Source organism: Pseudorasbora parva, chromosome 4 (assembly GCF_024679245.1).
Source record: "Pseudorasbora parva isolate DD20220531a chromosome 4, ASM2467924v1, whole genome shotgun sequence".
Lineage (NCBI taxonomy): Eukaryota > Metazoa > Chordata > Actinopteri > Cypriniformes > Gobionidae > Pseudorasbora > Pseudorasbora parva.
In genome coordinates this window covers 17,910,170-17,933,023 of record NC_090175.1, presented here as the reverse complement: position 1 = coordinate 17,933,023, position 22,854 = coordinate 17,910,170, and the positions used below count along the sequence as shown (strand labels likewise).

The 22,854-nt window shown below is 36.2% G+C and overlaps 1 protein-coding gene across 6 annotated transcripts in view; it reads left to right on the top strand.

Annotated features, from left to right (window-relative positions):
- The window catches only part of rnf24 (ring finger protein 24), a 46,919-nt gene extending 28,061 nt beyond the window's left edge, over nt 1-18,858 (top strand). For 5 of the 6 annotated variants that reach the window (XM_067441156.1, XM_067441152.1, XM_067441154.1 and 2 more), the window contains 4 exons: nt 2,214-2,256; nt 2,429-2,470; nt 11,080-11,159; nt 14,367-18,858. In XM_067441156.1, coding sequence (XP_067297257.1) covers nt 2,214-2,256; nt 2,429-2,470; nt 11,080-11,159; nt 14,367-14,508 — 307 coding nt within the window. In that variant the 3' untranslated portion in view covers nt 14,509-18,858. Of the gene's footprint in view, nt 1-924; nt 971-2,213; nt 2,257-2,428; nt 2,471-11,079; nt 11,160-14,366 lie in introns of those variants that run through there. The other variant, XM_067441153.1, reaches the window with a different exon arrangement.
- Nucleotides 18,859-22,854: the final 3,996 nt, after the last annotated feature.

The following is a 22,854-nucleotide window of genomic DNA, read 5'->3' as shown; positions in this document are numbered from 1 at the left end:
CAGTGTTTTATCATGTTAGATCAATTTAAGGGGCTTAAAAGTTATGTTATAAAGTTATAATGCTATTGTGCGTTCGCTCGGCAGCTTTTATGAGACACTTATTGCACACTGCAGTAAACTAGATCAATTTTAGGCATGGCAACATAAAAGAAACTAGATTTAAACAAAAAGACTAACTGTGTCGATCTACATAACAATGATTAGTCTTCTATCGATGAATGTACACATCAAGATGCATTTACTAGAAAAGTGAAATGACACAATATATTTTTTCTTGTTTTCTTGTTTTCTTAAAACAAGCAAAATGATCTGCCAATGGGTAAGAAAAAATAATCTTGTTTCTGATTGAAGTCTTGTTTATTGTCTCTGTCCCAAACAGAAATAAGATTATTTTCTCACCCTATTGGCAGACAATTTGGCCTGTTTTAAGCAAAACCCACTTAATTTAGATTTTTTTTTCTTCCAGAAAACAAGAAAAAATATCGTGTGTCATTTTACTTATCAAGTAAATGCATCTTTAATGCATTTACTTGATACTGCAATATTTAGATATTGGGACTGTAAACAAGGAAAAAATACTAAGAAGAGCATTTTGTGCAGTGTATCCAAACAGTTGCTCACCTACCTCATAAGAAATTTGATTTTAATCCAAAAATCTTACATATTGTGCCTTTAATAACATTTTTAAAAAAAAATAAAAAAATGCTTTACAAAAGTGTTTCTAGACCTTTTAAACGCAAACATAGTTCTGTGATAATGGCCTTTTAGACATCAACATTAGTGCCTGAGCTTTTTGTGGGGGGTTGATATGTTTTTGGGGGGTTGAATTGTCTAAATTCCTCCAAAGGGAGTATCTACACCTTTACCTGATGGTCTCTTTCGCAATGTCAGTTTCTCTCCAAGACTGTGCTGCCTGTTTTACAGGTCCCTCTCACTCTGCTGCGAGAGGTTAAGCTTACTTGTAACGGAGGTAAATTTTACAACACGTCTCCATTTTTCACATCTATCCAACTCTCTTTTCACTTGAGTTCTTATCTTTAAAGTACTATATTTACTACTATATTTATACATTTATGGATGTGGTTGTAAGATACTGCAGTATTTTATGTTCCTTAGACCTGTGCTTTTCCTTTGTACGGGAAGTAATTTTGTTCAGGCCTGAAATATGTTTTTGTTAATGTTGAATGAATTGTCATATCTTCCAGATAATTTAAATGGAAAGGGTTTCAGCACAACAAACAATCATAATCAAAATGAATGTCTTATTTTACTAATGATCTAACAACTGTTCAGAAAGTATGCTTACAAATTTAAGGTTAAAAATTGTGTATAGCGTTTTATGGTTTTCTTTAAATAGCTTCACTAGAGACTCTTCCATCATGCCTGACACATTCCAGTTATTTTCCATCAGGGTTTCTCTCTCTCTCTCTCTCTCTCTCTCTCTCTCTCTCTCTCTCTCTCTCTCTCTCTCTCTCTCTCTCTCTCTCTCTCTCTCTCTCTCTCTCTCTCTCTCTCTCTCTCTCTCTCTCTCTCTCTCTCTCTCTGACACACACACTTGCTCAAGATGAAAATAGTGTTAAATGTAGACCTTCCATTGCTTGGCTGCCTCCATTTCTTGAGTTCATGCCAAGAGTATCTGTATATAGTTCTTTTAAAGGCTCTGGCACCAGTCTAACAGTCACACTCGGTGAAGCATTGCAGCGGTGCGAGTGGGTAATGCCTGGGCAGTCTGGTTCAGACAGGCAGTTAGTCTGGTCAAGCTTGATGAGACAATACAAGACCTAAATCACCCTAGAACGACTATAAAGATAACATGCCAAGGCAGCTCACAGCACTCCTATAACTGGACGCAGCCAATGTCAAAGGAGAGGAAATGTTTGTTTTTTTAAAGAGAAACAAGCCATGGAATAGTAATTTGAAAGTAGATGGCAATGTGTTTTTTAAATGACCAACATGGCAGATTTGTCAAATTGTGACTGAAAAAAAGATACAGGCATGTGTCGACCATATAAATCTGGAACATACAAACAGAGGTCCAGAAGCACATACAATGTTTTTTTCACACCCAGCAATACCACTGGCATTTAAAATGGACTGTATTTTAGTGTAACTGGATGATTTTTGCCTTTGTTTGTATAGTATCATGAATGTCTCTCCAAAACAGGTTGTTGTGTCTCTCTCTCTGAACTAAAACAATGATTTCTTTTGTCAAGGTTACGGCACCAGGCACACAAAGAGCTCTATGCATACAAGCAGGTAAGCTGCTGACGTATCTATTCAAACACTTTACTGTATTGTATAAATATGCATTATTTACTGGGTATGAACGGTAGTGTTTCTGTTTTTTTCTCATGTAATTTCAAACGTTACGGTTATAGAGTCTTACTCTAAGTACATATAACTAAGTGTTTTTATTTTTAATTTCCAGGTTATTCAAAAGGAAAAAGTCAAAGAATTAAACTTGCACGAGGTAGGAGTTCCCACTTTCATTCAGCTGCGCAGGCCTTTTTGGTAACACATTACATTAGGGTTTATAAAGGTGTTTGTTTATGACTAACAACTCATTTACAAATGCATTGTACGTCTTTGATAAGCAGTTATAAAAGCATGAATAAAAATAGCCATTCAAAACCAGATTCCTATTTATTTAAAGATGAAGCAAACATAGTGAAAAATAGTACTGTGCTGTATTTGTGGTTTTCTCATTAATATATCATGACTGCCACTTTCTTACGATGTTGCTAACCAGAAGTTACTTATGATACTTTCCAAAAAGGTAATGATGCATTGATTCAATATATTAATTCATGATTCGGATCGTCAATGTCACGTGATTTCAGCAGTTTGGTAGTTTGACACGCGATCCAAATCATGAATCAATAAGCTGATTCATAACCATTTGAATCTTTGTTTGAGGATTGAAAATAAACGCGGAAGAGAAGACAATGCTGAATAAAGTCGTATTTTTTGTTATTTTTGGACCAAAATGTATTTTCAATGCTTGAGATTCTAATTAACTAACTGATGTCACATATTGGACTACTTTGATGATGTTTTTATTCCCTTTCTGGACATGGACAATATAGTGTGCATACACTTAGATACGCTGTCGGACTAAATATAAGATATCTAGAACGGTGTTCAGAAGATGAACGGAGGTCTTACGAGTGTGAGTCATTAATGACATAAATTAAAATTTTGGGTGAACTAACCCTTTAAGTATTGATTGATCAATGGATTTCTACTTGGACACTTGTCAAGTTTAATGCTGTCACAAATTATTGTCAGCCATGATATTAATGAATATCAAATACATTTAGGGTTGTGTATTGCTTTAATTTGAGCAATTCCAATACTGCTTATCGATCCCCAGTTTCGGTTCTAATAAGGTAAACAAATATATAAGTCAAACATTTAGATATCAAACATAAAATACAAAGACAGCAGCAGGTATATTAGACTGCTGTCACTTGACCTAATGCGTAGACCAAATATACTGACATATGCGTTTTCTTAACGTTTTACATTCACAAAACCTGAACTGCCCTCTACCCTGAATGTAAGGACTTTTTAAACACACTCTTCATGTTTAATAATAGCATGAGCTTATGTCATTTAACCTTCACCAGTTCGTACATGACCGCTATCCTTTTGCTAGTGTTAATAGGCCAGACTGACTTCATATGTGAGTGCTAATGAAATGGTAGCGACAGTATTGAGGTGTGAGGACACCAGTGCTCTAGTTGAAAGCACAAACCCTTCACTACTGTTTTTATACTCAGCAAGGCCAATCTGAAAATAAAAGTGTAATTAATATTAGCAGGGCTGTCAGTGGTTTTATATTAGTCATTTCATTTGAAACATTGCCTTAAAGTGCCAAGCAAATGTCATCCGCACTTGTAAGGAAAGTTTTTCATGGTAATCCGATTTTTTGAAGGAGGGCTTTTTGTGCCAGCAGTCATGACACCCATTTGTCAGGCTCAAGGTTTTATATTTGATATTGATTTTGTTCATGAATACTTGAAGAATAAAAAGATGTTTCCATTTCCACATTTGCAGGTGTTCCTGTCTAGGACTGCACGATATATAAATCATGTAAACATTGATAACTGCATGATAACTGCATGATTTTAATACTCCAAAAGATTACAAAATGCATACGTTTTTAGGTTGATGCAGACAGCAGAGTGTGGACTGGACACATGACTGTTACATACTTGTGTCATGCTTAATGGTATTAAATGCAGTAAGTGAAGTACTCGCAAGCACAGAAAGCCGCCTCTCAGACAGCGCATGATACTCTTCCACAGCTTATATGACCATATACACAAAAAATCGGAAAATGCTTATCTTGTTGAGTATTCACATCTTAAGTGCACCGAACAGTTCAGAAAGAAATCGTGCGTGCAACACTATATTTGATCCCTGCAGGTCTTAAAGTGACAGCAGCTTAATAAACCTGATTTCATCTGCTCGCGTAATGTTGATCAGACAACAATGACAGGGGAAAATCACTCGCTGCTCTTGACTAAACTTTTGTAGCTTCGATGTGAATCGGAATATATTTAAATATTTAATTCATACAGTGAAGTCGAAGCAGTGTTTTATTTTTATATTTCATTATTCCATTTCTGTTCAATAAACCTAATGTAGGCCTACCTACCCCCCCCCCCCCCCGCTTTCTTTTTTTGCTTTTCATTTGCAGTTTTTAAATATAATTTATTAACTTAAATCGTTATCATTTTGCATATCGAGTACTGCATTATTTAACAAATTATTGCATTTTTCTTTAATGTTGTGCAGCCCTATCCTGTCTTTTTGATAGGAAAGATATTAATTTACTAGGCTGATTTGATTATTCTTTCAGCAAGCAGTAAGGATTTAGTATATATTTAGCTCTTTTTAACTATAGATAAATCTATTCCACCATCCAATGCTGAAGATTTGACTTGAAAATTAGTGCAGAAATTTTTTTTAAAAATCAAATGGAGTTTTTTTTTTTTTTTTTGTATTGGAACATTGTTGAATAAGACTCAATTAGTGTTAAAAACATTTTAAAATCTAAATTAGGCTAAAACTGTTTAGTTTAATATGAGGTCATGAGGTTATTATAGTTTTAAATTCTGAGTTTCATATTTATTTCTATTTTATTTTCGGTTTTAATTTAGTTAGTAGTTTTTATGTTTTATAGTAAATTTATATATAGACATTATATAAATTATATAAAATATAAACAAATTAAAAATTACAGGCATAAAATTCCATCCATTATTTCTCTGAAAAATTTTTGTCTCAGTTTTTTATATTGATAGTGGAAATATTACCAGTAATAACACTGAGATTTGTCAACAAATCTTGCAATGTTTCAATAGGGCATTTGTGGAAATGAAAATAAATAAATTTGGGATTGCACTTGCATATGAGCTCAGACAAGAAGCATAGGGGTGGGGGCTGAGCTAAAAGCTGGCTGGTCTCTCCGTCCTGTGCACACAAAAACACTATTATGAGTGTATGCTACAGGCCTGGGAGTTTTTCACTAGTATAGTTAGAGGTTACTTAACGTTTAGCACAGCCATGCACAGCTACTGTTTCCCCCTAAGCAACATAAACTAATTGTCATTAATTGTTCCGAACTTCGGAAATTTCATAAACTGTCACATTACTGTGGTTAAAGACAAAAGTTAGAATTCTGCCATTATTCGATCACCCTAATGGTGTTCCAAAGCTGAATGACTTCTGTGGAACACACAGCAATGTCACACTTTATATTACGTGACCTTAAATACTGTATGTACTAACATTAAATTCCTATAAGACTATGGGATATACTTTGTAACTACATTTTTTTCCTACATACTGCTAATGAGTTTGAGGTATGGTTAGGTTTAGGAGTAAGTCTATGGATCATAGGATTAGAGTTAGGTTCTGGGGTAAGGGTTTGGGTGTTAATTAAATGTTAAAAGCTTTTAAATGTAATTGCAACTCACCAACATTTATGTACAAAATATGTATGTTGAATAAAATGGTTACGTACAGTACATATTAGTTAAGGCCACCTAGTATAAGCGTAAACTTAGGTAAACTATATAGGTCAATTGTGTCCAAATAAATGTACTATCTGGAGCAAATGACGACTGAATTTTCTAGATTCACTTCACTAGATCCAATACTGAATTAAGGAGTGTCTGACCACAGCATGTAGCCTAGGCTTTTAAGTTCAAGCCCCCATGAGTTAGAAAGGAGATCTGCCTGACAGAATTATACAGCATCAAAGAGCTCTATCAACTCTATCCTCAATCTTACATAAGATACAGGGACCATCAGCGTGAGACGAGTGAATATAATCTCAGCTCTCGAAACATTAAGTACCCTGATTATATACATAGACATTGTACGGTACCACACATTGTATGGTAGAGCTTGTGCACGGATGATTGATGTGCAAACCCACCGGTGCAGAATACTAGCATATGTGCCAGACAGTTGCCAAGATATGGATCTTCAGATGGCAACCAGTGAGAACAGCATGGACATAAATATCACTGCGTCAGTGAGTAAGATGTATCGTGCGTAAATCCACCGCAGTGAAACAGTCGGAAATAAAACTGCATGGTTTGTGTTTTATAATACTTGCAGCTCACTAGGTGAGAGAGCAAAGAGACAGGAGCGGCAGCATGAAATGGACTGAGCAATGCTTATGAAGGTTTATTCCCGTTTGTTAAAAAAGATGCCGGGGAGTCACATTTGAACTGCAGAGGTGGTTCTTTCAATTCAGAAGCCTAGTGAAGAGAAAGAAAAAGAGGGACAGATGATGGTTCAGTGGCATACTATCACTGTTTAGGCAGTTAAGGCCTCACTATTCTGATAGGAATGACACAGGCCTGGTTTGTTGGTTGGATGATTGATTATAAGCAGATTGGCCTTGCTTGGAGAATAAAAACAGCAGTAAAGGTACTGTCTTTGTTTTTTGATTTTTGCAGGACTTACCATTAGTTTACTAAAAGAAAACCCCTCAGGAAGTGGCAAGTCATGCAGTCCGTGAGGGACAGGTTGTTAATGACAGGTTCTTGTTGTAAATTCAGTATGTCAGGCAGGAAATCCAATTCATTCTTATAATTTGAAACATTTAAGTAGAAGCAACTTTACTTTAAAGCTACACTGTGTAACTTTTTTAGTTTATTCTTAGCTAAAATCACTTAGTTCTTTCAAAAATATATGTGCTCATTAATGTATATTTACTTCTTTCAAGTAATAATGTATTCTCGTAATTTTAAAATAAACAATTGAAAATACATACGTGTCAGGGGTTCGGATGGCGGTCGCCATGTTGCTCATCCATATTGAAAGTACATTTGCCAAAGAGGGACATACCCGTAAATTCAAGCTTCGCTTTTCGCGTTTTTACACTCGATGGCACCGTGTCGAATGGTCGAATGTGAAGAGGAGGATTGCTTGAGGCTGCTATATGATGATGGAGGATCACTCTTAAGCCCCTTTCTAACTGCACGTCGGACCCGTAATATTCCCGGAACATTGCCGGGTCGCCTTCTGTGTGAAAGCAACCACGTCCCGGAATTGATTACCGAATTCGACCCGGGTCGGGGACCTAGTAACATTGCGGGATATGTATCAGAGTCGCCAAGGAAGCGGAAAAGAGAATTAAGACGGCAACGCGACAGGCAAATCAACAAGACAAAAGTAAATTTTGGAGTGGCCTTTCCAAGATGGAAAGAGCTCATGAGGAGCACCGATTTTAAAAAGAACGCCGACGTTGCCTGCTTTCTTCTCGACAGGTAATATTAATTCAGCCTATTTGTTTATATTGGAAGTTTTATTGTTGCTTGGCTAATTATATCATGGTGTGCTGTGCATAACACTAGAACGACGTCTATGATAGTTTTCCTTGCGTCAATGATGAAAAAGTATTGTTTACCTTAATTGTCTTTCAAACTCCCTCTGCACGCGATAAGATAGCGGTACACCAACCGGAGCAACGACGGTGAAGGGGAGCTCGCTGACTGATTAAACATTCGCCGTATCCGGTCGGCTAAACTCCGAACACATCTTCCTTTTTTAAGAATGTCTTCAGTGCCGCTCTTTGTTCTTTTCTCAGAGGAAAGCTTAACTCCAAGTCTTCCGGAGGCGCGGGCAGAGCTGATTCGAAAGACCGCCGCCGTTCGCCAGTTTCTGTGTTTACTAGAAGACTGTGTTACTAGAAGCACGCAAACGCAACTCGGCCGTCGTCATTATGGCCCCGCCCGCCGACTCTATAGCCTACCTACACGATGTGATTGGGCCGTCCAGATTCTGAGGAATACAGCTCAGATAGGAATTGAGAGTTGCTAGACCACACTTGCGGGCAAATTAAATTTGCTGCCGCTAGGGTGCGTCTAGATTTCTAGGCTAGGCCATTGTAGGAGTTGAAACGAAATCGAAATTGAGAGGAACAGAAACTATTATTCACTAGATGGTCATATACCTTTTCACCACTAGATGGGGGAAAATATCCCACAGTGTAGCTTTAACGTTAAACTAAATAAATGTGTGCTATAATTAGGCGCATGACATAAGAGGCGCCGGCGAGATCACGTGGATTTTTTCCTGATAACAGCAGAAACAATTTTAAAAAAATTTGAACAAAACATACTTTTTGTTCATACAGATAAGATTTCCTCAGCATCATTCAAAACTTTTAAGGGTTAGTTTTACTTGTAAAAGGGGTTAATTTTATTTGTGTAAACTTACAATAACAGTAAAATAAAGAAAACAAACAGGATGCGCTTTCTGTGAACTGAAGCGCGTCAGAAAAATGAACTGAAAACTCAAGAGTATAGGCTACTTGCCTCAAAGACATGAGAAGCATATATATCTATAGAAAACTAGAAATTTTTACTTTTAAATAAACCAATTCAAATGGAAAACAAATACTGCAATTTGTATGATGTGAGCATCTCTCTAGATGAGTACACTACACTGCAGAGATGGTGAGTCAGCATCATCAACTTCATCTTTGCAGCCGACACGGACTCAGAAAACACTAGTTTATTAATACATAATCAAAATGTCTCCTTGCTGTTTTTTCATAATAATTACTTTTGCCGGTGCCTGTGCTGCAAACTTCATGTGTGCACTTGAGGGCATCTGTGTCGGGAAGTAACTAGCATGTAATTTGATTATGTAATTTAATTACAAAATAAATGTAACTGTAATCAGTTACAGTAACTGAGAAAATATGTAATTAAATTAGTTACTTATGAAAATATTGCTGATTACAAAGGGGGTTATATATATTTTCTGTAAAAAGATAGGATACATTGAATAATATGAATTTGTTTGCCTGTGTTTGATGTGCATGATACCTCCTGCCATTTAAAGTCTGTTTAGTAAAGCAACACTATTCTGATGCTTTTGATTGGTTCTCTTATTTGAATTTGCAGCGCATCTGCCAATTACAGCAATCCACATTGTCGCTGAAAGCTTAAGGCTATACCTATCTGAGAGTTGCCAACATGGCAAGTGATAAAAATGTGTTTCAGTGCTGGAAAATTAAAAGTAATCTAAAAGTAATTAAATGTTATCAGTTAGATTACTTTAATAAAGTAATTGAAAAGTTACACTACTTATTACATTTTAAATAGGGTAACTTGTAACCTATTGCATTTCCAAAGTAACCTTCCCAACACTGGCTATAGGAATATTCTGCTCCTAGTATATATTTAAGTAATTAAATCAGTATAAACATGTTGTTAGTCAACTAATGGCTTAAATGAACGACTACTAGTTGTCTAGAAACATCTTTAGTCGGGGCAGTCTTAGCTACATGTTTAGTGTTATGAAGAAACATGCACACACATGGGCGTATTCTGTCCTTTGTTGGCCCTGTTAATGGCATTCTTTCCTGACAAAACCCAACAGTGTATATTCAACAGACAATGTCTTCTTCTTGCAGTCTCGCTCATCTCAAACAGAGAACCATTGTGTCTCGCTAATTCGCTGACCACCCCCTGGCCATGGTCAGTGACACCTAAAGCACTAGGACTGTATCTAGCTTTATAATACACACACAAAACAGTAAATAACTGTTATGACAGACACCCATGTGCCCAGGCACATTTGTCCGAAATCCCTTTTGTTCTCTTACAATTACTAGTTGTCCATTTCCCTGCTTCCTTATTTGCTGTCTGCAAGATTAATGAAATATTTACTTTGTGCATCGTTCTGGAAGATGTCCTAGATAATATAAACTACCGGTTTTAACTTTCACTTGCATTATGAATTATTCCAGCAAGACGTTATAAACAAATTAAAATTGTGAATTATATCAGTTAGTTATTAATACAATTTGTCACAACCGGGGTCAGGATTTTTGTTTTGTTTTTTTGGCTAGTGTCTCTTTCATTCACATAATTAAAAAGTTTAGTCATTTTTAAATGTCTCATTCAAGTGAGATACAAAGCAATGGTTTAATCTGCTTCACTAATACAACCTGTCTCAATATTTGACTTTACCTCAGTTTACCTTGTCATTTTCTTATACATTCCTTTGAATTTCATTGACAGCTTTATCAAAGGAACTAGCTATTAGCCCTCAACCTTCTATGGAAAAGCCAGTACAGAGTCTTTTGACTACCTTCAGATTACATCACCATTTAATTGTGTCCAAATGTTCACAGAATTCCACTCTCTGACGTGAGACAGGTTGTTAAGCAAAGTGTTTAGCTTGGCTTTTATAGTACCAGGTCTAGACATTTTTTTTTTTTTTTTTGATGAAATGTCATATCTGCACCCCAACCTGGTATACTTCACTGTGATTACAAAGGAAACTTTTTGAGTGTAGACCATTTCTTTACTTAAGATGGAGCAAGCCTTCACGAATATTGGTTTTACAGCCTATCTATCAGAAAGTTAACAATCCTGAATGAATACAGCACTATAACATGTCTTTCTGTCTCGCTGATCTTTGAAATTGAAAGCCTCCATTACTAGTAATTGCACGTTGAGACAAGTTTATTCAATGGAATGTTTATATTTCAATATTTTATCTGTGCGTTCATTGGAATGTATTGTTTTCTCTCTACAGATTTGTGCGGTGTGTTTGGAGGAATTCAAGCAGAAAGATGAGTTGGGAATCTGCCCGTGTAAACATGCCTTTCACAGAAAGTGAGTACCTTGACATATGTTGTTTTCTAAAATAGCAGCACCAAACAAGTTTGGCAGTCTGTTTGTTTGAGCGACCCCGATCGGGCCAAAAACTGACATTAGAGTTTGAGGTTGGACTACCTGTTTGAAGAACAGTGGCAGACAGGTCGTGTTGGACAATTGAACAAGCCATTGTGATTCTGCTAGTGGCAGATATTACATCAGTTACACACGTATAAAAAGGTACCTAAATTCAAATTGTGCAGTTTATATGGTTTCGAGCGTGCTGATAACTGTGCACTGCCATTGATCTAGTTGAAATGTGTCTGACTCGACCATCTTCTCATTCGCCCCTTTGTGAAACATTTGCACTGGGCTGTATGTCAGAGTAAATGCCAAAGTAAATGTCAGAGCAATGCTTGGACACTTATCAGAGGGTCTGGGAGCTCTCTGTTCTTTTTAAACATTTCAACATTTTAGTTTGCCTCTCTAGGAATCCAGCCAAATGTTAGAGCATTAATGGGTCATTGAAATCATATATATTATATACTATACTGTGTGTATTTATACATACATGTGCAGTATTTATCCTTTTGATTGATCATTCAAAACCTAACCTTTCATTGAGGTGAGGAATGTAAAATCGGGGGGAAATCACATTATCAAATAATTGTTTTCCAAAACACATTGGCCATAATTATTGACACCCCTAGAAAGTATATCCCCATTAATATTACATTTTCTTAGCACACCAGGTTGACTAGGAACATGGAATTGTCCAGCTGTGACGTCTTGTTCCACAGGAGTATAAATATGAGGAAACAAAAGCAAAATTCCCCTAATAATTCATTATAATGACATGTCTATATTGTCTTAATGCACAGCCAAAGATTGTCCAAGAATGGACAATGAACAGATGGAGAATTGCAGAGATTATTTGAGTCTTGCAGTCAGAAAACCTAAAAAATATATTAAACAACCCCTACATCACCACATGTTGTTTTGGAGGGTTTCAAGAAAAAAACATTCTTGCTCATCTAGAAACAAAAAACAGGTTTGGTTGTCAAACGTGACTGAAAATTTAAAAAAGGACCTGGTTCTGTAGTCATATGAAACTATAAAAAGATGCCTGGATGCCAGCTGAACTCAGCCTTGCCCACAACATTTGAGCTTGGGCGGTTCGGTCTGGCCTTGATCCATAGAGGAGTGATTATGCCCGAACAGAAACTGTTCGGACCAATGAAATCATCAGGGCGGGCTTTAGACGATGATGGACAGATGATAAACAGTAACTAATCATCCACATCATCAAAGGCGCTTGGATTATATTTGTTCAAATCCTAAACGGAGAGCTTGTTTGTATATGCATTCAACTTCACAATTTCTCTCTGAAATTATGATCATGTTGGTAAGTAAATGTGTATCCTTAAATTCTTTCTTTCTTTTTTTACAACACCGGCAAAGATCATTTATTCCAGTGCGCGTGCAGACAGGGTTGCCAAGTTTTTACAACAAAACCCGCCAACTACTTGCCCTAAACAATAGCTTCTCAGGGGGTTCCCCGGAAAAAACGGCATTTGGGGGGTAAAATATGTGTTATTTTGGTAAAGGTTGCCTGCTAAAATTTGCATTCATGGGTCTATATATCATATAATTATCACTTCAACAAGCAGAAATGGAAAATAACCCGTAGAAAAAACGCGGACTTGGCAACACAGTGCAGTTGAGCTCTGTTGACATTTGACATATAACGTAAGACGTCGCTTCGTTGCTCTGATTGGTTGTAGGTCCAATTGATGTCTTTCCTGGTTTGTTTGAAACACGCCCCATAATTACAGCCCAATGGAGCAGTATTCAAACATTTATACAAAGTACCCCATGGTAAAGAATATAGCTGAATCTTTAATGTTGAGATCCTATTTTTTTTGCTAGAGGTCCTGGACATCTTGTTCAGATACATGATGGATTCTAGCAAATACCAACAGATAAACAATCTAAACCTGACAGCATCTGCTAGAAATCTAATAATGGGCCGTGGTTGGATCTTCCATCAGGACAACAATACAAAACAAACATCAAAATCAACACACGGATGTGTCACTGACACAAAATGAAGCTTCTGCCATCACCATCCAATGTTCCCTGACCTGAACCCTATAGAAAATGAGCTGGGAATCTGAAGGATCTGGAGAGATTCTGTATGGAGGAATAGTCTCTGATCTCTTGTCAGGTGTTCTCCAAACTCATCAGGCATTATAGAAGAAGACTCAGAGCTGTTATCCTGGGGAAAGGAGGTTACAAAAAGTATTTCATAAAAGGGTGCCAATAATTATGGCCAACGAGTTTTGGAGAAAAGCATTAATCCCCTACAGGTTAGATGTTTGCAAATTGTTTGAATGATAGATCAAAAGGATAAACAATGCATTTATTTTTATTTCTGATCATATTTACCAGGGGTACCAATTATTCTGACCACAACTGTAGGCCACGAGGGTGCTAGCTGATGAAAATTAATAGACATGACTACATGAAACAATATGTGATACTATGTATCATTTGCACATCACAGAGAGAGATAGATAGATAGATAGATAGATAGATAGATAGATAGATAGATAGATAGATAGATAGATAGATAGATAGATAGATAGATAGATAGACAGACAGACAGACAGACAGACAGACAGACAGACAGACAGACAGACAGACAGACAGACAGACAGACAGACAGACAGACAGACAGACAGACAGACAGACAGACAGACAAACAAACAGAAACATACATATTATGGACTGATTACTATTGATATACCTCTGTCAAATCACCCAAAAATCCCTACATCCAGACTGTGTCAGTAGTTAAATGTAGACTTCTGTATCATAGATCTGTTTGTGTACCTGATGGGACCAACACGGCCTAAAATAGAACTGTGCTTACAGTGAATTATTCATCAGAGCAGAGATGCCAACATCTCACTCAGACTAACCTGAGATTCAGTCTCACATACCACATGGGCTTCCTCCAAGGAGACGCCCAGCTTCGCCAACACAACCAGGCCTGAGATATCATATGAGATCACTTTTGACTTGCTACCAGTTGTAGTTCGGGTTAGTGGAGCCTGTTTGTAGTGGGCAGATTCAGAAACTCTGCTGTGATCTGGGAAATGTTAAGCATAAATTTATCTAGTTTGCCTTTCATGCCTTCCACATTCTCTGTGTCTCCCTCAGGTGCCTTATCAAATGGCTGGAGGTGAGGAAGGTATGCCCGCTGTGTAACATGCCCGTCTTGCAGCTGGCCCAGCAGCAGAGCATGTCTGAACCTGTGCCCCCAACGCAGCAGCCACTGCCCGGGGTGGAAAATCTGGTGTAACCCCTCCTGTTTCTCCTCAAAATTTGACCACCACTACCTTCACACTCCCTCCTGTACAGGTACACGCTCATATCCAAGGACAGGCCGCAGGATTTGTGCCCGGAGCCACGGTGACGTGTGACCTGCATATGTTCCTGTCCTGCCTTGGTGGATCTATAACGGATTTTTTTCCAAATTACAATAATAGATGATTTACTCCATCAGTTTTATTTGGGTTTAGCTTTTTTTCCTGTGGGATAATGAAGACGAATTAAGTTTACATGGCCAAGTCATGTTTAAAGTAACTGTTCCACACCAAAGCACTTTTCTGAGGACATCAGTGAAAGGCAAAAAATACAAGGACTAAAACAAAATAACAACGTTAAAAACAAAAAAAAAAATACTTTTTAACTGTTTTTTTTTAACAAGCACTTTACACAAAACTCAAACTTAGTTGCTTGTGCTAGTAGCAAGATCTTGTTTTATATTTTATGATTTCAAACTATTTTTTAGTTGATGTACACAGAGCAAACCATTGGTATTATTTTCATTAGAGAGGGTTATGTTTATACTGTATATTAAAGGGACAGCAGCTCTCCAGTGTGTATATGTTTGTTTGTTTGTGTGTGGCGGTCAGTAGAACGGCTGTATTGGTAGATACGGTTCGCTGCGACCTTTAGCTGGTGCCCAAAACAAATGTGAATGCAGAGTTCGTGTTCTTACGGTCAGGACGTGACCCAGCAGTATTTGATCTGTGTTCTGTGGACGCCTTTATATTTGACATGCTTTTTAACTTAGGACTGTTAAATACACACAAACACACACACGCACGTCTGTAGCTTTTTTAAGGCTGTATTTGATGAGAATTTAAAAAAATGCAAAAGAAAAAAACAGGAGTGTTGCACAATATCACGATAGATGTCGTTTCAAATCTATGATTTCCGTTTAACTTCCAAACATGAATGACATTTTTTTTATATAACCGAGACTTAGAGAGACTTCTATACCTTCATTACCTATCCATTCCCCTACAACTTCAAAAGGATCCAACCTCTAGAAGATCCAAAAATGTCATAAAAGGCATAAAAATAATCAATCAAACGGTCTAATTCAAATCCAAGTCTTCTGAAGAGACACGATGGCTTTATATGATAAACAGATTCACAATGACGTGCATATTGTAGTAAACACGGACATGCAAATTCTTGTGTGACGCGCAAGTAAATGTTGGATGAACTAACCGTTTACAGTTTGGGAATAGTCATTTTGACACTTTCTTGCGATTAGAACTGGCATTGATAATCTGAGAGAGATGAGTGTAGAGAGACAACGAATGCCTGCATTCAAAGAGCTAATGCGTGAGGAGGAAAAAAGTATCGCCATTTGTATCGAATTATGACACAAATGTATCGTTGAGTGTATCGTTACACCCAAGCGTCAACCTCTCAGTCTGCTTCCTAGCTCAGTAGTCAGGGACACTGATCAGGTTGTCAGCCCATTGACTGATTCACTGATCAGTGCTCTGACCACTGAACTAAGGAGCTGATTGAGACGCAGCCCGATAATACGGAAGTGACTTAAACTGCAATTCATCGACTGGCCACTGGAGACAGGCTCCAATAGGGTGTCACTTAAATGGCCATTTTTAAATCAGAAAAAAATGTTTACAGCCTTGTACAAAAATTGGTTTTGGTCTATAGAGCTAATTTTGCTCTTAACAATTATATTAAGCCTTAAAGTTCTGCATAATTAAGGCCGTGGCCACTTAAGTGACTGGTGGATTGCCTGCTGACACTACTAGCCGTTTATCTGCTGTCTATGAGTCCTCCCACGGTTATCTGGGAGTGACCCGCTGCCAAGATGGCGACAGCCGGCTCCGCCCACTTTGGGCTTTAAAAATGCTGTTTAGAAACCTACAGGTGACGTCACAGACACTATGTGCTTTGTTTTATACAGTTCTGTGGTTACCCCTAAAAAACACTACCGTCACTCTTAGAGTTTATTAGATATTCTAAATAATTGTCCAACCTAGTCTAAATAACTGATAATTACAGGCCTATAAATAATAGGCTACCTTTAATTTTGTAAGGAACTTGCAGACCCCCTGCAATACGTATAACTTTGGGAACGGCTGCCATTAACCTCTCCTGTTTCCACTAACTGTTCATAGTTGAAGCATTAGTCAGTTGCTGGCTTCCCCATCCGCACAGTGTTTTTTCAGTTTGTTCGTCAGCTGCCTAGTTCTGCAGATGTGTTATAGTTAAAGGAAATGGTTCCAAACAAGGTGTTAACCAAATTTAAACCGAACAAAATGTCCCAAAGTAGGGTTTTGCCATTGAGTAATTATTATTCCATAAATCGCCTATAGGTTTTATGTGCCAGGTGCTTTTTTGGGGGATGTATTATATTTTCTTAGTTATCCCAAATCTCCCGTGAAGCTGTGGGTCAATTCAAAGCTGCAAATGTGTGTGCTTGTTTTTGTGAAATATGGCACAAATGTGTATAATGACATGGGTATGACATGGCTATTACAAGGAGAGGGTGAAACTTTTCAAAAGGCTTATAAATTATACAGAATGAGTTTTTTGAGAAAGTAAAAATGCAGAATGTTTCCTGTGATGGGTAGCTTTAGGGGCAGGGGCAGTATAGGGGGATAGAAAATACGGTTTGTACGGTATAAAAACCTACTGTATAATTACGCCTATGGAATGTCCCCACATTTCACAAAAACAAACGTGTGTGTCTGTGTGTGTTCATACTGGATCTCATATTGTGCTACATAGCTTCCTAAAAATATACTTGGCTTAAAGCCCTAGATCTGTCTCCAACAAATATTAATAAATGTAATGCCTCTCGAGCGAGGCAAATCAAACCAGACACGCTACAGAAACAACCTCAGATCTGACTAGAAGTCACTGAGATTGGAGAATGCCTTCAGTACAGACCCAGCTGACATTCACAGTCTAGTCTAGTATCATTCCGGCATCTTTCAGCTTGTCAGTGAATCAGCCCAGCACTTTGTAACACAGAATCCTCAGCCACTATGATCAATGATGCAGTCAGCAGGATGGGGCGTTCTTTATTCTCCATAATAGAATGGAAGCTCTGGCTCTTTCCTGCTCTATAGTACTCGTTTTTCCCCCATCATACTAACCTCCTAGGGTCTGGCTGGGTCTCGGTTCCCTTCACGTTAAGGCAGTCTAGAAAAAGATGTATATCATCACACTTTTGGGCTGGCCAAAACACAAGAAATGATGCCAAATACATGTTGTTGCTGAGTAGAATTATCTGACACGAGTAATGCTTTATATAAACCCAAACTAAATCTGAATGAGTGCTGTCTGGTCGTGGATCGAATGTTGCAATACTCATTCATTGCCAAGCAAACTGCCCAACATGTTCTGCAGAGTCTTTGTTTTTTTGTTGCTTTTTGAGAGGCTAGATTCAGACTGTGAATTAAGTTAAGCTTATTTAATGAGTTTTTATTTTTTATTTATTTTTTTTGCGCATTTGCTGAGTGTGTGAAGAAATTCTTGTGCATAATATCTAAACAAAACAAAAAAAGAAACATTGTAAAAAAACAAAAACAAAGAGAGAAATAATAAGGCTTTTTTATTACTTCTTTTGGTTTGCTCTGGTACTTTGTCTTAACAAAGTGTAAAACACTGAGGGTTCCCTTTAGACTTGTAATTGCTTATCATGGACAAATATTGTTCAATTGTGAGTCCTAAATTAGGATCTCTCCTTCATCTTTTTGGCGTTTGTAACACAGCAGGTCTTAAAGAGTCACTCTGATCACGAATGTATACATATAGAGAGCTGTGGTTCGACTGTGTCATTATAATGTGAAAGTAGTTGATTGTGTCGAAAATCGAGTTATGTCACTGCACTTTTCATATTCTTCCGTTTTGATGGTATTGCTGCCTCTTCCGTTGAGGCAGAGCTGAAATGGGGTTAAAAAAAAAAGTCTTATTTATTGTGTGCTAAGGTTAAAACCCATAACATTTCAATAGTATGTTCTAACAGTTCTAATTTAGTGATAATGCAGATTAGGCACAAAAAAGGCTTTGTTGACAGTTTAAAGCAATTTCAATATCCAAACTCGGTCTGAAAACATATCTAGAAAGTTAAATGAGTGCGTGTATACAGGAGGTAGTCCTCAAGCAGATTGGGAATGTTGTTAAGCGATAGGTTACATTTTTGCTTAGCATATTCAAACTGTTGTTTTTTTGTTTTTGTTTACCGATTATTACTGAGAGTGCCATATCTGGTTGACCAATTGTATTTTCGAAAGACAAAAATAGTATTTCAGTTGCAACTTTACAACTTTTGTTTGTTCCTAACAGCTTTTTAGACTAGAAAGCATTTTATGTCTAGTCTTTCTATGACTAGAAAGCATTTTATTGTGGTGGAAAAAAGGCTGTTGGGAAGAAATTGGCAGTATTTCTGTAAAGTAGTGGTTATTTCGTAGAACGTGGTCAAGAGTCACTAAGGCACATAATGTAATTCAAACATTGTTTTTTTTTTTTTTTTTTGATACATGATTACTATCAAAACTAAACTGCCAATTTATCAACTATTCCAAAGTCGTTGTGAGCCACGATGAAACTTTTAACTTCCTTCTCTTTTCCCCACATCACTCTTTTGCCTCCTTCTGAGATGACCTAATATCGGCCCATCCCTCACCGTTGTGACCTCACAGATGTAAACATTAGCCCCGCCCCGCCCCGCCCCGCCCCTTCCCCTCCCAACACTTGTCTTGTTTTAACACTGCTAATGTTTGTGAATCTCACAAACATGTTTGTATAAGTAAGAATTCTGCAGCAGAATATTTTCTGTATAGTATTTGTAAACTATATTTTTGTATATTTAATCAACATTTTGAAGAAAATGTAAAAAAAAAAAATGCAAATATGCTTCTTTTTTTGCTAATTTTGTGTTATATTCATTAAAATATGTTGCATGTGACTGACTTGAATTGTAAATAAAGTTGCCAAGTTTTTGAAATAAAGAATATCTGTTGTCTTTCTTCAGTTTGAAAAAAACTAATTTCTTCAAGATCTTCGCTGTATTACAATAAATGTAGATTGGGGGGTAGTGTGATAAGCTGTGTCAAGTCCCCCTGCGGTAAAAATCGTTTTTTTTTTTTTTTTAAAGTTGATTTTATGTCTATGTGCTGTTTTTAATATACTTTGTGATAAACAAAAATATGATCATTGATAAGGAGGCAGGCTTCAGCATATCATTAACTATGATCGCTCTGAAGCAGGGGAGTCTCAAGAGAAGCCAAGTTATACTTGTATATTTTTCTGTTGATATGAAAAACAGTGCACATTTAGCAAGTGATATATGTATATAATGTATATTACGATGTTATGATGAACCATGTCTTTCTCCACTGATGTTTTAAGTTGTTTAAGGCATTTCTAAGGATGCTGATTTTCAGAAGGCAGAGTGAGATAACATTAACACTAACATTACAGTTTTTGTTCAGCACAATTGATAAAAAGAAAGGCTAATTTTGTCAAAACACTACACACGATTCACACATCCACACACATACAAGTAGCAGAACAACAAACATCCATCAAAATTTTACAATAATAAAAATAAAAATAAAATTTTTTGATGAATTTACAGTCCATATTGATGAATATTTGGTGCTCTCAATCTTAAACAGGCCAAATTTCTACTTTTCAAATTATATAATCTAGGTTGGATTATTTTTCAGAGATATTGTTAAAGTAAAAGGATATTGACCAAAACAGTCCTGTACATTGATTAAAATATTTATTTCTCTTCCCATTGTAAAATCCTTTGATTCATTCATGTATTTTCCGAGGTGAGTTTTTTATTTATGTGCTGAGGTTGGCCTGAACTCTCAGTCCTCAGGGTTGCATGAATCTTCTTTGTCCATGTCCTATTCCAGATCTAAATCTTCACCCTCAGCCTCTCTACACTCTTCTCCTCTCTCCCCCCTCTTCCTCTCCCTCCCTCCCCCTTTCCCCTCTTTCCTTCCCTTCCCCCCTCTTATCCTCTCTTCTTCTCTCTTCCCCTTTGATTTCTTATAGTGCGTACCTCTGATTGTCGAGTTTACATTTAAGAACCCATGATGGCTGAGTTTGATCAATTGGTTAATATACAGTAAAAAATATTGTTGGTTTTACTTAAAAATTAAGTAACCTGATTGACTCAATATATTATTGTATCTGAACCACATAAAAAATGTGATAAATCACACACAAAATGTGAAAAATATCATTTGGCATGTTTCACTGCGTCATCACTAATAAAACACAATTACCCACTATGCTAAATCTTTTAATAATATTTGAATAAAGGTTGTCGATTCTCAAAAATGTTCATTGTTTTTCAATCAACTCAAAATGTTAAGGCGACCAGGTAACTTATTTATATATATATATATATATATATATATATATATATATATATATATATATATATATATATATATATATATATATATATATATATATATATATGTGTATGTAAAAAAATATTTAAAAAATAAGTTACCTGGTTGCCTTAAAATTTTAAGTTAATCAAAATTTTACAAAAAAAATAGTTATACAATGAACATTTTTGAGAATCAAAAACCTTTATTCAAATATTATTAAAAGATTTTATAAGCAAATTGGGTAATTGTGTGTTTTATTTGTGATGACGCAGTAAAACATGCCAAATTGTGATTTTTTTATGTTTTATCAAAATTTGTATGTGGTTTAAATACAATAATATTTAGAGTTTCTATTTATTAAACCAATTTTTTATTGTATCAACTCACAATTTTACTTTCAATAAACTCAAAATTTTAAGGCAACCAGGTTACTTACTTTTTGAAGTTAAATCAACAATATTTTTGTTTACAGTGTGTGTATATATATATATATATATATATAGAGAGAGAGAGAGAGAGAGAGAGAGATAGAGAGAGAGAGAGGGAGAGAGAGGGAGAGGGGGAATTTTTTTGTTTGTTTTTTTCACAGTGTAGGGGTGGTATTTTGGCAGTGCCTTGAAATGGCAAAGAAGTGACATCAGGTTAGATTTCTGTGTCTAAGTTAGAGTAAGTGTTTAGTGTTTTGTAACAAGTGTGAGGCTGTAATTAATCGGGTCAGGTCGTTTAGTGGAATTTGTTTTGTTTGTTTAGGTTTATCCCACCCCTCTCATACCGATTACAATTTCTGTTTGGTTTTTATTCTGACTGAGGTGTTTATGTGGAACATTTTCATTTGGACATTTACATTGGAATTGCTCATGTAAACGCACCTAGTTTGAACAATTGTGCTGTGCATGTCATTTTAGTGTGTTAGCAATTGGGAAAAAACTGTAAATGCAGCAAGAGTGTAGAGTTACATTCAAGCTATTTTAAGGCATGGAGAGAAAAAAATATCAGAGGAATAAAAAACCATTTAAATATGTATTTTTGGGTATCAAAGATTAGTTTTAAGGGATAGAATTATTAACTACAGGGTGACTTTAAGTTGTCCTCTAAGCAAGAAAAATGGTTTAATATTCTGAATATTGAGAGACAAAATAGCTTTTAGGTCCAATTTCTATTTTTAAGTCTGAAAAATAAGTAAATAAATAAATAGAAGTAATTCATGATTTTTAGTAAATAATTGACATACTTTATTCACTGGTGACTGACATAAATATCTGATATTTTTAGACCTGTATAAATATTGTATTAAATATGGACATATATTGATTATTTCGACTTTTATCAAAAATGTATGCTCCTCTTGACGGAAATAAATGTCGTGATGTTAATCACAACTATATCCCCTGAGATTTTAAGTTAATAAATTAGGTCAAATATAAAATTAAATCAATAATAATAATATTTTCAGTTCTCTGAGATTAATGATCACATGTGGGTAAATTAAATATTTAATATTTTTTAGTAATCTTTTAATTTAAACAAAATTATTTTAATAATAAATATAGTTAGGCTGTTTTTGGAAAGAGTTGATACAGTGTATCTGTCTTTTATAAATCTAATAAAACGTAAGCCTTTTTTTGTGAAAATGTAAATAGTCCTATTAGTTACTAACTCGAGTTAAATATTAGTCCGAAAGGCCAATAACACTCTTCTGCCCTCCAGCCTACTGACCCACTTCAGTTCACTCTCAGTGCTCATCAAACACAACACAATGCCCTCCGCAGATAAGCCCACAGGAGAACAAGAGCTTATCGCAACTGTACACAAATAAATACACACAACTATCAGTTTCTTTTCTTAATTGACAATCCTCCTGAGAACTTGTATTTGTATCACACACACAAACTTCCACAGACATGAATCTAACACCTACGGTGTGATAAAACAAAGTTTATATGTAAACA